Source organism: Lemur catta, chromosome 10, assembly GCF_020740605.2.
Source record: "Lemur catta isolate mLemCat1 chromosome 10, mLemCat1.pri, whole genome shotgun sequence".
Classification (NCBI taxonomy): domain Eukaryota; kingdom Metazoa; phylum Chordata; class Mammalia; order Primates; family Lemuridae; genus Lemur; species Lemur catta.
In genome coordinates this window covers 57,780,983-57,803,394 of record NC_059137.1, presented here as the reverse complement: position 1 = coordinate 57,803,394, position 22,412 = coordinate 57,780,983, and the positions used below count along the sequence as shown (strand labels likewise).

The 22,412-nt window shown below is 37.2% G+C and overlaps 1 protein-coding gene across 1 annotated transcript in view; it reads right to left on the bottom strand.

The window, feature by feature from the left end:
- The window catches only part of PTPRD (protein tyrosine phosphatase receptor type D), a 406,959-nt gene that overhangs the window by 145,574 nt on the left and 238,973 nt on the right, over window positions 1-22,412 (bottom strand). The window contains exons 15-19 of the mRNA XM_045562129.1: window positions 21,364-21,390; window positions 17,089-17,206; window positions 10,631-11,218; window positions 10,094-10,194; window positions 9,008-9,267 (exon numbers count right to left, since the gene is read on the bottom strand). Coding sequence (XP_045418085.1) covers window positions 9,008-9,267; window positions 10,094-10,194; window positions 10,631-11,218; window positions 17,089-17,206; window positions 21,364-21,390 — 1,094 coding nt within the window. The remainder of the gene's footprint in view (window positions 1-9,007; window positions 9,268-10,093; window positions 10,195-10,630; window positions 11,219-17,088; window positions 17,207-21,363; window positions 21,391-22,412) is intronic.

The window sequence follows — 22,412 nt, the reverse complement described above, 5'->3', positions numbered from 1 at the left end:
GCCTCCCCCACAGCAGTTAATTAACAGTGTGGCCAAACATCCATAACCTTTTCTCTCCACTGATCTCTAAAGTATTCATCTAGGGCAGGCAAAGTGAAGCTTGCTTCAAAGCAGCTCTCACACATTGAAAGAAATGAGGCAGTGGCAATTTGGAACTCCATATCATAGGAGCTTTGCCTAGGTCCAAATCCCACATTGCATCTATGTTCTCTGCAACTACGGCTTTGTGAACATCCAGGTTTACCTGCCTTACCTGGAACCTGGCTTCCCTGAGGATACTCTTCCCTTGCAGCCTTCTCAGCAGCTGCTGATTCCTCCTTCCTCCCCTGACCGTGAACCTCAGAGTCAGGGTTTGGGGGTTCTTTCCTGGCTTCCTGCAGGAATTTTCCCCCCACCATCTTGCTAACAATGAAACACACCCTCCTTTTTTTGAATTTCATGCAATCCAGCTATCTTATGCTCTTCTCTGGCTGGTTTTTGTTATCTGCCACATCCCCCACATCTCCTTTCTCTTAGAAGATTCTTCTGAAGGCTTCATGGGCTTCCTTTCTGCCCAAACTCTGCCCTCAGCCTGGGTGGTGGCCACCTTCACAGCGCTGGCCCGTGCACCACCCAAGGCTCTCAGATCCTTCAACTCTCCCTTTCCAAAGCCCAGCTTCTCCATTCTACCTTGGCTGAAATCTATGCCTGCCGTTCTCTGTGCCTGAACCCACAGAGCTGAATACAGCCTGAGAAACAAAGTACAGGGCAGAATAATGCCATAAATTCAGCATCAGCAAACCCAATTAGACTTCCACACCACCTGGCAATCTTACCACTACCTAGTTACCCAGTAACTTCTCCAGTTGCCTTGTCCTTCCATTATCCACAATAATTTTTTCAAAATTTCCCTCTATCCTGAAAACCTTGGACATCCATACCACCCCACCAGAAAACAGTCTTACCTCTTACATACAGAGAAAATGTAAACATTCAGACCAGAATTCCCAGTCTGGGAATTCTGTCTGTAAATCATCTGTCTACCAAAGTACATGCCTATATATATCCGTAAACAAAACATAAACTTTCCTTTTGGTACAGTGGAAAGACCTGGCCCTACTTTTAAGGCCAATAACTATTTCTTGAATTGTTTCTCATCCTCTCACTTTCCTTGGAAGTTTACCATATACTATACCCCTTGTCTCTCAACTTCTCTCTCCCTACTGGATCCTATCCATTAGCTTTCAACCATGCAATAAATACCTGCCATTTAATAAACAAAACAAACCACTTCCCACCCCAGTCATCTCTCTCTCCCTGACCTCTTACTGCCAAATTCCAGCAAAGAGCTGGGTGTTCCTGTTGTTCTCCCCCTTCCACTCACTTCCCAGTTCACCTGCTATGTCTCCCGCCTCCTCACCCACCTCACTGCCACTGCAGAATACTCAGTGACCTCTGCGGTGTCACATCGAAAGAAGAGCTTTTGATCCTCTTCTTTCTTTCTTGACCTCTTGGCAGAATCTTAACTTGTTGATAAGACCCCCAGGAAACATTCTCAGCCCTTTCTCTGTGTTGTAACTCTCCCGTTATTTCTACTTGTATCTCTTACCACACTGACATTATTTCCTTAGCAGAATTTATTATCTGGTACCTACCTATCATGCTGCAGTTCCTCGAGGCTCTGGCCAAGAACTTCGTTCACACCCTATTTTCATCCTAGGAGATCTCATTCCAGACCAGGGCATCTGTTCTTAGCTTTATGCAAATGATTTATAGATTCTTATCTTCAGTCAAGAATGCTGTTCTGAATTCCATAGGTTTATCCCACTTTGTGTCTCCATTTCTATGTCACAAAAGTCCCTCAAACTTACTGTGGTTAACATAAAACAAATAATATACCTTTTAAAATAAATCCTCCTCCAATATTGCCCGACAATCTATTTCAGTGCACATGCCAGAAACCTAGGTGTTGTCACTGACAATCTGCTTTTACTCCCTCCCTTTCTCATATCCAATCTATTGGCAAGTCATGTAACCTCCAAACTCTATTATCTCCAGTGCATTCACTTCTGTCTCCACTGCCACCCCTCTAGTCTCATTCCATCATCTCATGCCCAGATTCCTACCTTACTCTTCTTTCTCTCTCTCCATTGACTCAGGCCCTTCTAGTCCAGTCTCTGAATTTCCAATCCACAATACAAAACTGATTGTGCCATTTCCACTTTTTAAAAGATTTCAGTGGATTCTCATTTCTCTTAAAATAAAGATCAAAAGGTATTCCAAGGCCTGGCAGCTCTTGCCTGATTCCATCTCTCCATGACCTCTGAGCCATAGCTTGATAGGCTATCAATGTCTTGAGCTTACGATGGTCCATTCCTGTCATCAACCCTTTGACCATTCTGTTACACTTGCCTAGAACCTTCTGTCACTCTAACCAAGTTAACTACTCTCTTTCCTCAACTATCTATTCCCTTATTATTTCCTAATAATGATTCCCAAAACCTTGCTGATTTCTCTGATTAAATCAATTACCCCTATTATGTGGTCTCAATGGACCATTTTTAGTAATAATTTTCTTATACTTGTTCAAGACATTTATATATTTAAAAAATATTACTAAAACAGATGTCTACATAATTTCCCTCAAATTTCCTTAACTTTGACATTTTATCACTGAGTAATTTTTCCACTGAAAAGTAGAAGTGGGTGCGGTAGGTGGCTCTCAGGAACTTGCTTCTCCCCTAACTCAGGTAGTCAAAAATATCTGGGGGTCCTTCTGCTCCATCAGAATTTCCAACTCTCAATCTTATCAAGCTTTTTCTCCTTTCTCAATGACATGCCCAAATGGAGTTTACAGAAAATATAACTCCTTACTGTAGAAGTTCTGTTCTTTACTGGCCTAATGGTGACCCCTTTGTTCTAATTGCATGGGGCATAAAGAAAGATAAGATGATTCAGATAGGGGGAGTGAATGTGTACCCTACAAATTCATATCAACCAAATCAGATGAACTGAAAGAACTTGCTTGAAATGAAAAAAAAAAAAAAAGGTAAATTGCTTTTGGAGCTAGCTTTCTATATGGGTAAAATTAAACTTAAACTCGACATTCTCCTTTGCCTGTCTGCCTCAAGCCTGGAGTTTAGACTCAAATACCTTTTCAGCATAGCCTTTAACTATTAAACTAATAGAAAAATAAATAACCAGAATCAATATATCTGGAAAGCCCTTGACTACTTATAAAGTAAGCTGTGTTTTCCCAGTACATTAGATTTAATTAGATAAGTTAAATCTAACCTTCAGAATTTTAATTATATTAAGTAAAGTTTTACTAATTTCATTTAACATATTATCATCAAGGGACAAGCTCTGGTCTTTGTGGCAGTCCCTCTTCAAATTCAGTCAGGCTTTTTGTATTAGCAGTCTGTATTAGCATTCTCAAACGTGTTATTTAACTGGGAGGTGAAAAATCTGTCTGGAGGTTTAATGATGAATGTCATTGCTTGCATAAGCCTCATGGCAACCTATTAACTTTATTGCTTCATGACACTTTACATAGATTTCCATGATCTGTCCCCAAGCATATGTGCCTGGTCACTCTTGCTTCTAAGGTTTGTAAGGGGTAGTCCTGTTTGTGCCCTTTCTTAGGGAGTTCTTAGTTAGCAATTTTCCCGAGAAAAACATGTTCTGGCTTGACCAACAAATCTATGGTCACAGAGGCAGGGTTGTGGTTCAGAACATGGGCTCTGCAGCCAGATTACCTGGATTCACGTCCTTCCTCTCTAGTTCTGATATTGTGCGCCAGGGCAAGTTAGGCTACCTCTTAAGTTCCTCAGCTGCCAAATGGGAAGCACCTTCTTGTGAGGATTACATCAGCTGGTATGTGTGATGTCACCTGAACAGCACCTAGGAAGCCCTCCGCTGATATTAACTGTTCCTAGTCTCAACTGCACGATCTTAGCCAGGGCACTTAGTATCCCATGGCCTCACCTTATTCACATGGAAATCAAAAGAAGGATACCTATCTTACAGGGTTACTGTGAGGCTTGAATAAAGTTTTCTAATACTTTCAGTCAATTGTAAAGCACTATACAAATTTAAGTTTTTACTGCTTCAATTGATGAATTATCCCTCATTAAACTGCTAATAGCGGTACACAAATTTTATGAAGCGACGCTGTAAGCTATGCTTCCACAAAAATCATCTTTTTCAAAAGAAGAAAACGTCGAGAACTTGAAAGCCAAATGAGTAAGACCAAGAAAGTTACAATTTCATAAAATACTCTTATTCTTCATTTCCACTTTTTATAAACATAAAAGAGTTGTTAGAAATTAATTTACATTGAGTACCTTCTGGTAGCTTTTTCTCTTAGTGCAATCTGCATGGCATATATATTTTTTTAAATACCCAGGGTAAAATTCTGCAGAATTTTAAGTCACAGAAGGTCCCTCTGTCATCACAACTTGCTTCTGAAGAACAGTGGCACTGCTAGATTTTCGGGTTGGCATTCTGCTCCCCGAATCTATTTAAATAGAAAGTTTAAACACCACAGAATTGCTGGTACCAGAACCTGTAGTATTCTTAAGGCTGCTTCAGGAGAAATTTAGCCTTTCCCTGGGGGAGCTCCCCTGCTTTGCCACACAAAAAATTTAAAAACCAATTGGGAAAGAATTTGAAAGTAAGATGTTGTGTCTTCATTAAATCGATAAGAAAGAGTTTTGTTTTTAGGTGGTGAATAGTTGGGGAGCAGGGACCAAGACCTCTCAATGAACATGGCCACAAATGTGGAAAAGCATGCTTTCTGTGGGTCAAGAAAACAGGCTTCAATCACCAAAACTGCATTTTGCTTGGAAACATTTTTCTAGATAGTTTTCACCTAAATAAAAGCAACTTGGTCACAGTTCTGGAATGAGTTCTGTCTCCTCCCCCTCATTTTTCCCACAGAATACTGAACAAAGAGCTATTATATACAGTCTTTTCTAATTTCTAAACTTGTCAACTATTGCAAATGGCACAGCATGGCATGGAGCTTCTGCTAATCCCTGACCATGCCACATGAACCAACCTAGAAAACAGAGTGGGTAACCTTATCCTATTATCTCTTTAAGATTCCCAGTAAATATAAATTATCTAAGATTTTTCAGTTAACAGGTTTGTGTTCCATTTTCTGTGGCTCTGATACTTTTCCCACTTAAGTACTTTCCTAGTTTAGTCTTTCCCTCCTTTGTATCTCCAGAGTGGCTAGAATATATTTCTGAGAATCTTGATTAATTGCTAGATAACAAAATTTGCCCATAATAGTTTTCTTTCTTTTTCTGCTTTATAATGGTCTTATCTCTTTGTACCAAAGTTTTATCCCTTTTCCCTGACTCCCATTTCAAACAGGAGGAGGAAGTACATAAATAAAACACAGAGAAAAACTGAACAAGCTCAGGAAAAACCCTGAAAGACAACATGCATTCTGCAATATTCTCAACTCATTCAGAAATTGAAAAATGACACTGAAGTTCATCATCAATGAAATAAAAATGCCACTTCCCCACAATGTCTAACTCATTTTACTAAGGCAGTTCGGTAAATAGCCTCTAAAGATCATTTTTTATGTAAATCAAGGAAAGTCTTGAAAACTAAATAGTAAATGCTACAAAATATACTATACTATTTTCTTCTTTCAGCTGCTCTTTTCCCAAAAAGACATGCATACTTTTTTAATGGAATGAATTTATACTCCACATCTTTTCCCTATTCTTTCATCATCCACAACTTGTTCACCTTTCTTAAATCTTTCTCATCCTATAAGACTCACATTAGATATATTAGCTCCTTCAGAAGCCTTCCCTTGACAGCTAAATTGGGCTAAAACTTGATATTTATGTTTCCATAGTACCTGGTAGTACTCACCCCATTATAGTCACATAATCTGTTTTCTCCTACTGTATTCATGTTATCTATTTTCTCCATCATCTTTCTATTCCCAGCCATGGCACTGGCAAAATAGTATGTATAGAATAATTTGTTGGATGCCAGCTGAAAAGTACTAACAGATGGGTAGGATGTGGAAACATAACAAGTGCTAGTCTTCAGTCTTTGTACCATCACATACACTGTATCCCTTTGCCTGAACACTTGTCTCCCCACTCCCACTCCCACTCCCATGGCCCAGCTAACTTATCACTCCTAAAGCCTCACAGCTTTGTTGTCACTTTATCCAGGACCCCTACCCTGAACTACCACAATGGGGTTAGGGACCCTGACTATAGCCTCCCTTATGTACCTAATCGTCTCTATCATAGGACTCTGCTACAGCTGAATCTTCACTTGTCCAAATCTCCAAATTAACTATGTTGTATGAGAACAATGAGAAAGACCATGTTATCTCCACTGAATGTCTGAAATATTGCTTGGCACTATTTCACTATGGTGAGTGATTGAGAAATAACTAATATGGGCTGGTCCAATTTACAACTCACTGATCACAACCAGTTACGGATTTCTTTGTTTCTTCTCCACTCCCACTGCTTCACTTGATTAGACTTAAAAAATAAAATAAAATAAAATGACGGCTATATCCACGGCCTTGATGGTTGCACAGGTAAATGCTTATCCCCAAGCTAATCAAGTTGTATACATTAAATTTGTACAGCATTTCACATATCAATCATATTTCAACAGAGTGGTTTGAAAAAACATAAATATCTGCTAATATCAATAAACAACTGCTTAATAAATAAATAAAAGAACGGATAAATATAATCTCAACATCATTTTAAATTTGGGGGGATAAAAATTACACTTATACTCTATTCTCATTTTTAGTTTTCTAAATGATAGAAAAAGAAGAGTGGACAAAAATGGACAAAAATTCCCAGTGAATTATCTTTTGGAAATTCTGTCAATTTGTTGCAATTATTTTATCAAATAAACAATGATTAAAAATTTTCTCAGGAAGAATTGTTTTTGGCTGAGTTTAAAGTGGCCAAACTTATTACATATTCCTAAATTTCACAAACTGCACTATTTTAAAATTTCTTGTTCATGATTTTAATTCTTAATACCTGATTTTCTTTAAGTTTTCTAAAGCTTCAGAAATTTTTGATCATGCTTTTTGGATTTTTCTCTTTCTAGAAAAGCCCTTTGCCATGCTGTGCTGGCTCCATTCTCCTCTTAACTTTCTAACAAGTTATTTTCTATGTCCCCTACTGGCTCTTTTCTTCCTACGAACTGAGACATTAATTTAAGTCTTTTGCTTCATATTTTCACCTCATTGAGTGATTCTTCCTTCCATAAAACCATTGCTACTCTTAAAGACTCGCAAATTTATGTCTTTAATCCTAGTAACTTTCCTAAGCCCATGTTTCTAACTGGATATTTCACTGATAACTTCATATAAATACACACAAAACTGAACTCATTAACTTCCTCTGGATTTGTCATCCTGTAGGATGAATGGCAGCATCATTTGCTGTCATTCAAGCTCAGACCTCAGAGCATCTATGGCAGTTTCCTCTGCTTGGATCTTGTCAATAAAGCAACTGACCCTACTGCTTGGCTTTGGTATATCTCATGTCTGTCTCTGCATCTTATTTCCACCAGGACCATCATCATCTTCCTTTAGAATATTATTTGCCTGGTGTCAACTATGTGATGACTTCCCAAAGATTTTCCTTACCACTATCTCTATGCTGCTCCAATCCTTCCAACGTTCCAACAATGCATCAACTATAAATAAACATCTCTCTTCTTGACCTTCAAACTTTTCGTAGCAAATTTCATCTAAACTTGAAGGTGTAGGATGGAGGAATGAGAAAGGGTCTAGTCTTATCCCAAATAAGTAGCACAAACCTGTTAACTCAATGAATATTTAGATATTCAATAAATATTTTTTAAAATGGAAAAATAGGAAACCTTGATGTTATAGAAATAGCATCATGCTAATCTCCTGCATAAAGGCATTTAATGAATGTCCATCATCTACTGGATAAAGACCAACTCCTGAGCATGCCTTGGCTGTCACAGGCCACCCTCTTCCTTCCTCCATCACTCTTGCCCAGACACTCTGGGCTCCAGCCTTGTGGCACCACTCGCTGACTTTACTAACAGGCCTTCGTATACACTGCTCCCTTTGCATATCATCTCTTTCTTACTTTTTGTATGACTCCTATTTGTCCTTCAAGATTAAGTTCAGAAACTTCCATTCTGCATTAGCTGCTCTTAAGATAATGTATAACTCTATCATTAACACTGATTGCATCTATTTCTCCATATCGCCCACTCTGCGGTAAGCACTCTTTGAAGACAGGAACTACATCATTTTTTATTCCCCAGGGTCTACCACAATACTTGTATAGTTAATACATTTAGGTCAATATACTTTTTCTTTCTATTGACTATGCAACCAACTGCCTATAATGTGCTTGGATAAACTACTTAATTAACTGGATTTAATTTTCCATCTTAGGCCTATTAGCCTCTACACTGTGCTCCATATAAAACAAAAAAACTTGTATTTTCTAACGCTTATGTTTTTTCAATGTCATTTTGAACTTGAACTTGCAAAAATTTTTCCTACTTTTCAGCACACACAGAACATCAGTGTCATATATCTTTTTTAAATCTTATTTCCCAAAGTTTCTTTCAACTTTATAGCACTTTTGTAAGACTTCCTCACAATCAGAACAGTATTTTGCCAAATATTAGAGTCAGTCAGCTAATCACCTTATTCCATAAACTATAGCATAAACTGCTCTATAGTAAGGACCATGCTCTATTTGTCTTTCTATCTCCTCTAATAACACTGTTCCTGAAACACACAAAAAACTCAATGTTAAATTAATGAGAATATGTGTTAGAATAAATACCAGAGCACATTGCAACAAAACTTGGATAGCAAAACTGTGAGTCTATGCAGAAGAAGCTTTCACTCTACAATCAGCCATATATTCTTCTAGAACCACTGTAATACTGAGATGTAACTTTCTTGTTTACCTGCAAGCAATTCTTTCCTTCAGCCCTAAGCCTTTAGTCAACTTACTTTATGTTCTCATTTGCAGGTACTTCAGGCAGTTGCACAGTAATCATGCCATCCAGGTTGGTCTTCCCAATGAAGGCAGGCTTGGTACGTAGTACATCTGGCGCAGTCTTTGCTGTTACCCTGTGCTGAAGCCCACCGGCACTGTTTCCACGATTTGTCAGCACAAAAGAATAGGACTTCTCGGGCTTCAGGTTGACAATTAACTTCTGCGTGGCTCGTCCATCCACTTCTTCTACCATTTTCCCATCATCATAAAGAATCTAAAAAGATACAACCAATCAAAGAATTTTTGTTATCAGAGAAGCAAAATGTATTTTCTAAACCAATATGTACTTGCTTATGAAAAATGTATATCAAGTCAATTTTAATTTTGGGCAATTCCTAAGCCAATAAGCGTTCATTAATTCTAGAATTTTCCTGTCAGTTCTTACTGTGTAATGATATAATGCTTCTAAGTCTATCAAAATATACAGCAAAGATACATACAATAACTTTCGAATATCTGGCCTGTCAACTGTATGAGATTGTAATAAGTGTACAGAAATGCTCTAGGTTTTCAATGTATTATCCATATCACCTTTTTTCTAAACATTTCAATTCCTGTTCCTAGATACATATTTACTTCCAAAAATGTTTCTTTACTCATTTCATAAATTTGTACTTCTTGTGAACATCTCTCAATATGTCACAATGGCAAGCCAGAGTTTAAAATGTGCCAAGAATTCAGACCAATGAAAATCAAAAACTCCCAGGATATTGCATCATAAATAGGTAGAAACCTTGTACCATTCTCTGGCAAAAAAAAAAAAAAAAAAAAAAAAAAGCAAAGCACTAGCTTAGATGTTAAAGTTCAAGTTCAAAGAAGTAGATAATCTACAACTAATGCCAGCTCTGGGTCTGAGCTCTTTAGAGTAGAAAGGTCACGCTGCCAAAGCAACTCAGTCTCCTACGTGAAAGTCACAAATGAGAATAGCAAGTACACGCAGCTGAATCAAAGTGGTCTGCGTGCTTTGAAAATGACTTACCCAGATAAACTGTCCCCTCCACTTTTACCTGTGATTTCTTACAAATTAGAAAACAACTTACTTTGAAAGGCATGGCAGAATTATAATTCTCTGGAATCTCCCAAGACAGCAACACTGAAGTCTTCATTACTGCTTTGACATGAAAATTTTTTGCAAACACTGCTGGAAAAGGAAAAACAGTGTATTTAAACTATTCCTAAAAACTATGACCTGTCCTTTTTCACCACGGACCACAGAGCTTATGCTTAGATGCTGTCTTCTTCGATCAGAGAGAGAAGGATGATTTGCCTACCTGTTTAGAGCATTCATTTTAACACCCCATTCTCATAAAGATCTCTCCTTTCTCTCCAACTCAGCCAACTATATTGTGCTTTCCTTACCTGAGGACATTGACGTGCTGTCAGCCAGACTTGCTTGACATTCTATAACTGAAATCTAAGGCATCCGAAACGTATTAAGTTTTACATACTTTACCTTTTTGTTTTTGCTGAACATATTAATATGAATGGGCCGATCAGTTATTTATAGCTTCAAAATACTGATTTCCAAAGACTGACATTCCTTTAAAGGAGGAAGGCCATAAGCAGACAAATCCTACCTTGATCCACAGGCAGTGTCCTGAACTGGACACTGGGACTATATGGCCCGGGCCCTTTGCTCGTGTGAGCACGTACTTTTACATCGTATGTGGTATCTGGTTTTAAGCCAGTGAGTGTCATAGTGGTGTCAGCTGGAACAATAAGCTGCTCCATTGGAAGAAGGGGGATGTTGATATCCCTGTACAGAAGGGTGTACTTGGTGATAATGCCATTTCTCTCCGCCAGGACAGGTGGCTGCCAAGATAACTGGACGGAGGTTGAAGTGGTGCTGTCTGAGTGAAGGTTTTGAGGGAATCCAGTTGGTACTTCTTCTGGAACAGAAATCTCCTTCACCATTTCCTCCCCAAAGCCCACTTTGTTTCTGGCTGAGAGCCTGAAGACATACGATGCTCCTTTGTGGATGTCAGTAGCTGTAAAGTGATCTTCCTTTTCAGAGAACTCAAGAGTAGTGAGTGGCTCCATATCCTTGCGGCCAAATTTTAGACGGTAGCCCTGAAGGGGTCCAAATGTGTCCACAGGGGGGTGCCACTGAATGAGAGCGGTATTCATCTGAGTGTGGTTAATCACAAGCCGGGGTTTCCCTGGAACTGGAGCACATACGATGGAAAGGTAAGACCAACCAACTGAATGTTCACATTTGAGTCACTGCCAAATAAGAGTTCCATACTACGCGTATTCCCCTTTCGTTACTTATAAAAATAAGGGGCAGGGGAGAAATGCTTGGCCTATATACCTTTGTGGAAATATGCACCTTCTCTTACATTATTAAGGTAGTAGCTGAGATACTAGAATTTGATAATGGACACAAAATAGGAGGTATCACTGAAACAACAATTTAAGGGAATTTTTTAAAACCTTCACATCTTAAGCCTTCAATACATAAAGGTTCATGCCACAGAGAAATTAATCTAGTAAAGATTAGCCAATTAGATATAGCTAATAAGAATAATAATTATAACATTTATTTATTGAGTACATTCAACGTACTGGGTATCATGCTAGGGGCATTGTACGTGGCATTTTCATTTGATTTACATTCATGACTCCTGAATACATGCTCTGATTAGTTATTATTATCTCCATTGTCTATTATAAGAAAATGAAGCCCATAGAGGTAGAAAACTGTCCAAGGGTAGGTGTGTAACAAGTGAGAAATCTATAAGGCAAATCCAGCTCTGTCTGAATCCATAGCTTAAATGCTTCATTGTGCTGTTATATTGCTTAAAAGTTTTTTTAAGTATAAAATAATGTTGCTTTGATTTACTAAGGTTCTAATTTGTGCATTTTGTCTAACTTTACTATTGATACCAGTCATTCTCATCAAGTTCTTCATCTGTAAAATGAGCATTATATTAAGAACTACTACATATTATTGTTGTGAATAGTGAAGAAATTCATGTAGAAATCTTAACATAAGGTTTTATGTTTTACTAAGAGTAACCATAATTATTAATAATTGGACTATTAAGCTTTTTATGGTCAGGGGCTAGTTTCGCATAGTATAGAGTTTATTTTTAAGTTAGATAAGTGAAGAATTCTAATCTACTCGTTCAATGCATTACTACATCTGTATATATTTTTTTTAATGGAGAGCAATTATTCCAGGAATCCACAGAGAAGGGCACTGATAAACAATACAGAGCCATGGGTTTCTCTGGGAATGGTCCAAAGATGGGGAAGGGAGAAGACAGTATTATCAGAATCAAAACTACACCATTGAACGAAGAAAGAAAAATGGTAGGAAGGAAGGAAAGTTTACAGTAATGGGAGATAGGTGATAAGAAATTATATCATGGGAATATGGATAAAGATTGAAAAATGCTAGAAAGATGATGAGACAATACTTAGAATAGCAACCTCAGAAATTATCTGATTAACCTTTTCATTTTATGTATCAGAAAGTTGAGATGCAAGTGGGTGTGTCCTCTGCTCAAGAACACATTAATTAAAATATTTCTATCCTTCACCAATGGAGCAATGATTTTGTTTCACAGGCTAGAAAGATTCATAGTGAGTTTATACAACTCTACTAATGTACTATATATGAAAATAATAGTTCCTAAAGTTCCTAATGTCAATTATATAACATGTGTGTTGTATAAATGTAACAAGAGTATTGTTGGTCCAGGAACCAAACCATTGTGTTCTCATTTTTCCTCAGGAAAAAAATGCATTTAGAGATCTTAACAAACTGACAAACTTTCAGAACATAAGCCACTCATAAGTTGGAGAATGCTTGAATTATTCCATTTGTTTTTATTTTTAATATATTTACAGTTATTTTAATTTTAAAATAGCACTTTACTGGCAGACATCTTTAATTCCCCTTTACGTATATACAACATTTACGTGGAGTCTCTGCTGAGAAAAATGCATAGTGAAATGGAGTTTCAGCAGAGAATATATCCCTCAATAAATGAAACTCAGTTAAAACTAATGGGTGGAAATGTAACTATTAATTTTAACATTCTCCAGGGATAAAACATTTTGTTAAATATATTGATTAAAATTTTCTAAAATTCTGGTTCTAAGAAACTGCATAATGGTACAGACACTGTGCATCTTATTTCTACAAGATGAATGTACAGCTAAGATAAATAAAAATACTTAATTTCTTGACATAAACCGCAAATATTGATTGCATTCTAATAGTATTTGTAAATTATATATGACTATGCTCTTATTATCTAATGGTTCACTTTATAATATTGCTATGGTGCAAATTTAGAGAAATATAATGGACTGGTAAATTCTAAGAAAAAAACCCTGATTTTATGAAACTGTACATTTATTCTTCTGTGGGAATCAAAGCTTAGGTTAGATTAATGTCTTTTGTTTTTTGATCGTGTCATGACCTTTCTTGTTCTGGGATATAAAGGCTTGTGGGCTGGCACTCATGGGGACAAAGTAATGCTCCTGAAGTCAGAGCATCGGCTCTGACCTACTGGCTCTCACTGCCACGCCAGGAGCATCTGAGGCTGCTCTCTAGTGCCAAACCCACAACAATCACTCCCTCCCAAGGCAGAAGTTTTACTAAGCCTGGAAACTATGAGACAACCCGCCTAGAAGCACCAGAACGCGGAAGTGAATGATTTAGTAAAGAAATGAAAGCTGAGGCAGCTTGAGGAAGAGCTCCCAGTATCACCTCAGGAAAGGATGATCATGTGAAGTGACGCCTAAAACGTCCAGAAGTGTGTGAATAATGGAAATAATAGACATTGTTTAAATATAATATGTTGGGGTAAGGGTTCCAGACAGACAGTTGTGACATTTCATCCAGGGAATAAGTGATAGGAAAAAACAGGCAAAAGGAATCAGGAGAGTTCTACATCATTGCATATACGGTAAAAAAGAATTCTCTTAAACTCCATATATTGGCAATGGAACCTATTCTATTTCTGGCTTCCAGAAACTCTATGTGGATGAAATATTTACCAACTACCTATTATGTGCAAAGACTTATACACTGTCACACAGGCATCTGAGTGGGAAAATAAGGGTGGATACAGCAGGGTCCATGTCCTCTAATACATGCATACTCTAGTTGAGAAAATAAAGAGGTAGAGTACAATGCTGTGTGCATAGTTTGGCTCAAGTTTTCTACTAAACACAGTCATAATGTGGACCCTACTTATGGTGTGGTTCTACTTATTCCAGCATTGAAGACTGAGGGTTGGCAAGGTAAAAGAGTCTTTTACTTTTTGAGGGAATTTTTTAGCAGTGTCTTAGTGAACATATTGGAAGAAACAGAGAGGGTCCAGCTACAAAGTACATAAGCTAACTCTAATTTATATTATGACATATAAACTATTCTCCCTTTTGCATTTTCTCATTCATTTATTATATTCTTTCCTTTTAAAAATCTTTTAAGACTTCAGAAATGGTACATATGTACAGATGCCCTTTACTTCTTAGCAATAGCAATCACTAGAGATCAACCAAGGCACTCAGTCCCAATGGCTCTAAATTTAGCCTTAGTTTAACCTAGCACCAAAGCAGCAAAAACCATAATTGACTGGACTAAGCCTATTATTTCCAAATTCCCCATGTCATAGTCATCTTTTGATCATCTTTAAACATAGTTCCTCAGTATAGTACTGGAATTCATGTAAAAACATACAGAAAATGTCAAACCAGTGAATTTTCTGGTTGCCTTTAACCTCAAGGCCTCAGGCAGTAGACTAATTATCATACAGAACAATGGGAATAACAACAAAGAAACTGCAAACATGCCATAATCATTCAAACATAAAAGCCAACATTTTATTCAGAAACATCCCTCAGGTTATATGAATCTAACATAGATTATTTAAATTATGACCAGTACTCTTGTTTCAAAGATGTGATTCTTTACAGAGTCTAGAAACAATGTATAATAAGCAGATATACCGCACAATCAGGAATTTTACGATTAAAATAAAATTTTATGAGAATTCCTGAATTCTCTATGGAAGCTGTAACTAAATACCCTTGTAATTGTGGTTATTAGGAGCTCACATCCATGAGATAAAATCAGTAATTCTTCATAGTCACATAAATATGAAGATTTTTTAAAGTAGTACACAAAACAAATTGATTCGTTCACTAATTCATTCCTAATTGCATAGGATAAACCATGAGTAGGGAATGCTTATACAAAGGAAAACTGGAGATTTTCTCTGAAAGGAATTATCAGTCTGGATTCTCCCACCTTCATCCCAGGCTCAGTGGAGAGGTCTCAAGAAAGTAAATGTGCAGGCATCTAAATTATAACCATTTGCTATCTCAATACCTAAGTCTCTGTTGATGAAGAAAGATCTGAAATTGTGAACGGAAATTCCAAAAGAATTCTACATATGAATAAGATTCACGATTCTAAATAATCATCTCAAGTAACCTAAGCTTTACTAAAACTTAGTAAAACTAAAAAGTGACGATCTAGTCTGAATGACACTAAAATAGACAAAATCATTCCTTTCTGTAGGATTCATATCCTTTGCCTATAAATCTACTTTCTTCTCATTACATGATCCCATCTTACGGACAATAGAAATTTGGTGCATCGCATAAGACATTTCAGGCTCATTAAGACATAGTTATAAATGTGAATGAAGGAAATGTATTTTCTTCAATTTGGGATTCCATTTCAGGAGTTTAACCATGGCTGTCTATGTTCCAATAGATACTGGTTCCATAGCCAGACAGTCATTATGCCATCATGTCCCTCACTGAATATGCACCTTCTCTTCAGGGCACTGAAGTAACTTGATACAAAGATATTCGTAAAAAAAAAAAGGCCCGGAAGACTCTGCCTTGAAGGAGTTTTGCCATCTGTAATTCTGCTGCTTGAGGCAGTTCCAGGTGGCAGGATGTGAGCGAGGCAAATCTTATGACATTTAGACAAATTCAGCAGACAGCGTGGCACCCAGGAGGGTACAGCACATCACAGCTGTTCTTTACTTTATGCCTTTACACAGAGGTGTGTTCCTGAAAAGTGGTGTGAGAAGTGATTCAGGAGGGGTAAATCAAATCATAGTTTCAGTATTCCATGGGACATTGCTATATCCAGGGACTGGAGGAGACTCCTTTTGTAATTATCTCTTAATTTGCTGGTTTTCACAATGCCCTGTCTTCCTTCATGCTGCCTTTTCCTAACGTGGCCAATCAAAGTAACCTAAAGAGCAGTGAAGAAGCTTTGTTCTTCAGCAAGGAGCAATTTTATACTATTTAGCTTTCTTGCTTTTTTTCATTCTCTTTTCTGTTTCCCATCTTTTGCACAACTTGGCTTCTTTAGATTCCCCACAGCAAGGGGTAAAGAGGAGAAACTGGCAAAGAATAAATCATGAACCCAGTTCAAGATGGCAGCTCTGCTAAAAGAATTTGTTGTTGGGAGAAGTTGAACCTGCTATGTGACTTCCCTGCCGAGATGCCTGCCCTCCAGACCTTCGTGGGACTTTCTCCTTCACATCTTTCCAGTCTCTGCTTAAATATCGTTCCTCCAAGAGACCTTCTTAGCCCACCTAAGGGCTTCCTCATCCTTTATACCTATATACCTTTACTTTTCATTTTTTACTTTTTATCTTACCCCTTCCTGACATTTTATTATATACTCAATTTGTTCACATGTCAATTATTTAGCCATAGTCACAAAATAAATTTCATGAAGCAGAGTAGTCTTTTTCTGTCTTGTTGATTGCTGTATCTTCAGTACTGGGAACAGTGCCTGACACATAACAGGTGTTCAAAAAATATTTGTTGAATGACTGATTGGATAATTTGGGAAAAGTATGAACTTGGATAATTTTTCCTCCCTGAACTCTATTAATAGTTTTTCTCCTAAACTAAAAAACACAAATGTTGACCACAGTCCCTTGATTTCCTCTGAATTTATCACAATATAAGCCTGACTGAAGCTGCCTAAATCATTTGTAAAGTTAGTATTATCATTCACAGCACATATATACACAGACGTGATTACCTGCCCCAGTGGTGGACACCAGTTTGGGCTTGCTGCGAGCACCATCTCCTTTGGTGGTGTAGGCTGTGACAGTGAGGGAGTAGGACGTTTCAGGCTGTAGCCCAGAAATGATCATGTCCTGAAATGATACAATAGAATGACACTGATTCAAAACACGTTATGAATGCCCTGGAGAAAAAACAAAGCCAGCCATCTTCATTCTGTGCATGCTTGGGCATCCTTTACAGCCATGCCAAGCACTGGGAGTTTCATGCCTGAAGCTCATGCTATGGAGACCGGTCTTCATGCTGACACTGAAGGGGGGTGGAGTTTCAGGCATCCTAACAGGCAGCTCTTGAGACAGTTTAAAAACAAGATATCTGGAGCCAGACACAGAACTCATGAATTCTTCAACTTAAATTTGCCTATCCTTACTAGTTTGGTAATCCAGGGCAAGTGAATTTACTCTCCTATGCTTTCCTTTCCCATCTGAAAGTTGGAATAATAATACGGACCCAATAGGGTTACTGGAGGATTAAATGCGTTATATTAGGGAAACTCTTAGAATTATGCCTGGTTCATAGTGCACGCTCCACAAACTAGCTGTGATACCTACAGCTCCCCAGATGTAACCATTGTAGCCGGGTCCACAGACTTGTGATGGGGCCAGTGCCAACACAGCCTGGTTTATCACTATCTAAGTATTTAGCCAAATGGTTGATGTTGGATCTAGATATCCTGAGAGCCAGAGAATTTTTTTAGGACTCTAGGAACTTACTGGTTAACTGTACAGGCTATGAATAAAAATCATTATGAATCGAGGAGAATTTTCTGGCAAATTAGAAAGCATGTCATAAAACCAAAGAAATATAACAGGACTTGAGTTTTACCACATATGTAATGTGTGTTTAATTAAATCTATTTATAAAACATTAAATATCACAAACTATCAAAATTCCTAGTTTTCTTTTAGTAAGGGACAAAAGCTGTAGCAGTTATATGACATGATGATCTTTGATCCATTCCTTTAAATTGGAGGTTGCATATTCTTTAGAGTGGTGGCTATTAACTTGTTCTGGTATTTTCTTTATACCTTGTGTGCATGTGCACATACACACATATACACACACATGCAGCAATATAAAAACCTTTTCAGATTTTTGACACAGTTATGCTTTCAAATTGAATATAGGTAAATTTAAGAAAATATATAATTATCTTGCAAATCTAAAGACAATGTGAGTGGTAAGTGAATAGGCTGGATTCTGTAGAATACAGTATTTTGTTTTGTTCTGTTTTGTTTCATTTTTAAGCAAGGCTGTATCAGCTCAGTTGTTGAAGCCGATTCCAAATACGATAGTTTCGGATAACGTGCTTTCTCAAAAGAGTAGGAATATGATCATTGTGGAAATTCAAGTATTTGAGATACCATTCTGAAGAGTCATTGGAAATTTTATTTGCCAGATAAATGAACTATTTGGGAGAGATGTTTTATTTCCAAAACCTTGGAATGGTTTCACATTACAGAGGATACAAAAACCAAATAAACTACCTGAGAGCAGCATGTTAAATTATGGTAGACATACTGGCTACTCCAAAAACTATGATGAGTAAATGCCAACATTACTGTTTCCAAGGCCCCTGTCACATACCACTAGATTACTGCCGAAAGTCAGGCGGGGCCAGCAAGAAAAAGCAGTAAGACTTGCTTCTATCACCAAATTCTATAACAAGAAATGCATGTAACCTGAGCCTTATATAAGTTTCTCATTCATAAAATTCGGGTTAACCACATGTGTCTATCCTCTCACCCAGGCTGTTATAGTATTACACAAGTAATACAATTTGAAGTTGGTCAAGTCCTCTGCAGTGGTATAATCTCAGCTGGACACAATTCTATCTGCCATGATCATATCCTCTCTTGGGTTACATTTTCTTTCTTTAAGCTGTGGGTACCTCGGTTGTTTCGGTATATCTGTGAGGTGGTTGTCTGATGTTAGACCACAGTTACTCACTCATTCTCCTTGTCTCCACCTGCCCATCTCCACTCTACTTTTTGTCCCTGCCTGTTAAAAGCTGGCATTCCTGAGGTTCCATCATAGTCATTGGTCTGCTGCATTTCTCTCTAATCTTGGAAAAACTACATTCATTTCCAAACCTTAAATAATTATTTCTGCCTATATCCCAAATTTATATCCAGCTCTCACTTCCCGTCTGAGCTCCAGTGGCAAATACATTGTAAATATCTGCTGGGCATTTTCCTGTGACTACCCAGTGTTACCTCGAGTTCAACTTAACTAGAACTTAAAAATCGTTCCCAGAAGCTGACTCCTCCCCTTACTTCCATATTAATGAGTGGTAATGTATCTGCAAAACTAATGCACTATCTTTGACCTCTTTCTCTTCCTTAAGTTCTTCATCAGCAAGTTTTTGTCAAATTTTATTGATCATAACTACCCCTTTTTCATTGCTGCTGCCTCAACTCTGTTGAACTTTTATCACTTCATGACTAAATTAGTAAAGTAACTCTTTTTACCTGCTTTTTTATTTGCTACCTTTTTATTCTCTAATCCAGTGGTCTGACCCAACCTTTTTGGCACCAGAGACCCTTTTCATGGAAGACAATTTTTCCACGGACCATGGTCGGGCAGGATAATTTGGGGATGACTCAAGTGCATTACATTTATCGTGTACTTTATTTCTATTATTATTACATTGTAATATATAATGAAATAATTATACAACTCACCATAGGTTGAGGACACCTGCTCTAATCTATCCATTAAGTCACTGGTTTTTAAAATACAGGTAATGACCCCTTTAGTAGGTCATGAAATCAATTTAGTCGGTCATGACCAACATTTAAACAAACAAACAAAAAATGGAATAGGCTTGAATATAAAATATTCAAGCTTATTATATATCTAAAGGTGAAGTATGGTTTCATACAATTTTATTTTAATTAAGTATATATATGCATTGAATCATGACATATAATGCATTTCTTACTACGGATCATGGTCAAAGAAATTTATAAAACTTTTACACTGTCAATTCCACGAGAACTTATAGCCTGTATATATTTACTAAGATTCCCAATAAGAGCCCTGTGTTATGGCAATAATTATTTATTCATAGAATCAAAGAACACCTTCATGCCAGATTTTATCTCATTTCTCATTTTAATATTTTTCTACACCTCTCTAGTATAGAAGAGTTAAAGACTGACCAGCTCTTTAGCTTGATACCTCAGGTTCTCCTGACATTATATCATAATTTACCTCTAGCTGTATTTACCACTAACTTAAAGAAGCCTCAATTTGTGTCAAATTGGCCAAGTTGCTGTCACCTGACTATATCACTCACTCAACTGCCCAAATGACTGCTTCTCCTGTGCTTAACTTTAAAAAAACATGTTCCGACCTCCAACTCCCCAACACACACACATACAAACACACACACACACACACACACACACACACACACACACATTTTTTTCACCTATTCAATCTCTAGTCATCCCCCAAGTTCCCAGCTGAGCTTCAGGACTTCACTGTCCTAGATCACTGTCTCTGGACTCACAGTTCTCACTGACATTCTCACTCATTTACTAATGCATTCCTCATTGCTTTAGGCCATTTATTTTGCTGTAATTTTATGAGTTTTCAGAACTTTACTTTCTCCCTAGCCACCTGGACTGTAAACACTTGGAAGGCAGGTGTCACACCATGTGCCTTCTGCATTATCACATATATAACAGTCTCTCAATAAATAACATAAATCTCTTGCTCAAATATTTTAAAAACATTCCTCTCTCAGTGAGAAACTTTCTGCTTCTTGGCATGATCCGTTGAATTTCACTCAAATCTGTACGGGTACAACACAGAACAGCCACTTCTAGATAGAGTTAGTAAGTGCCAGATCTATGCCTTGTGATCCACTGGATGTGTAATCCTGGAGTAGGATTTATGAGCAGCCTACATCAAACAACTTGACATCTGCCTCCATCTAAAGTATGCCTCCTCCGACTGTGTCACAAGGCAGAGTTAGTAGCAGCCATCAAAACAAATATCATGAGCCCATGACATTTCTTATGCAATCGACAGCACCATGCCAATTTCACAAAACAAACATCAAAATAAAAAGTGCACCACAGTGAAGATAACTTAAAGATAATGTTAGTGTTCATGCATCCAAGCAAACTGTGATGACAAATCATATGTAAGTGAAAGAAGGATATCATAAAAAATAAGCATATATAGTCTGCTTTGGACAAAGCAATTGAAAATTACTCACATGTTCAGCAGTATCATCAAATTCCCACTGATTGAGATTAAGAAGGGGGAACAAAATAAAAAGAAATGAAGAGATATTTGTAGCCTTATAAAGGCAATGTTGCCCTCCTTAGATTAAAAAAAAATAGAAAAAAATAAACAATTGAAACAGTGTGTACAATAAAATTCCAAAGAGTGTGTTTTGCTGCCACCCCCACCCCAAATTAGGAAGTCAAATTAAATATGCTTTGTTACTTTTATCAAAAAATTTTTTAATATTTCTTTTAATGTATGGTTCACTGAAATGAATCAATAAGGCAAAGCAAAAAGATAATGTTTCTAATCATACCATAATTCATGACATTTATTTTGACTTCTTTCTTTGGTTACACAATTAATTCAACTCATTATTTAGATTAATATTGCCCATTACATTGAAATCTTATATCCCAATGAAGTCCTGTGAGATGTAATGAAATTTCAGTGAATAGTAAAGGAGAACAAATGAGATGGGCAAGAAAAGGAAAACATATGGAAAATCGGCAATTAATAAGAAAGCCAAAGTAGAAGAGAGAGAAAAATACAGAGTCGTCATTTAATGTAGTTGGTATTATATAACTCCATTAACTACCATATTTCACAATGAAATTGGAGACAGATTTGCAGTTCTGCAGTGTATAATATCTAAGAACCAAGAAAGGACATGAAAGCATGATGGTCATGTTGTTTTCTTTTTCATAATTGCAGACTTACAACATAGCAATAATGGCTTTATTAATATTATACTGTGAAAACTTTCCTTTTTATAGGCACTACAAAATAAATATTTATAAAATCAAGTCAATGACCCTTTTCTGGCATTGAAGGGATACTATGAATTTCTACCTACATTTACGGAAGTGGTTTCCACACCAAAACCATAGAACTGGGTTTGGGGTAGATAGGTGAGCCACAAATCTATATCCTTTTAGTTAGAATGTTTCAAAACTGAAGCAAACATAAGCACTTTTGTAAGTTGATTTATATTAAGATTTTGGAGGTAAACACTTTCCTTAGAGCCACAGGGATATT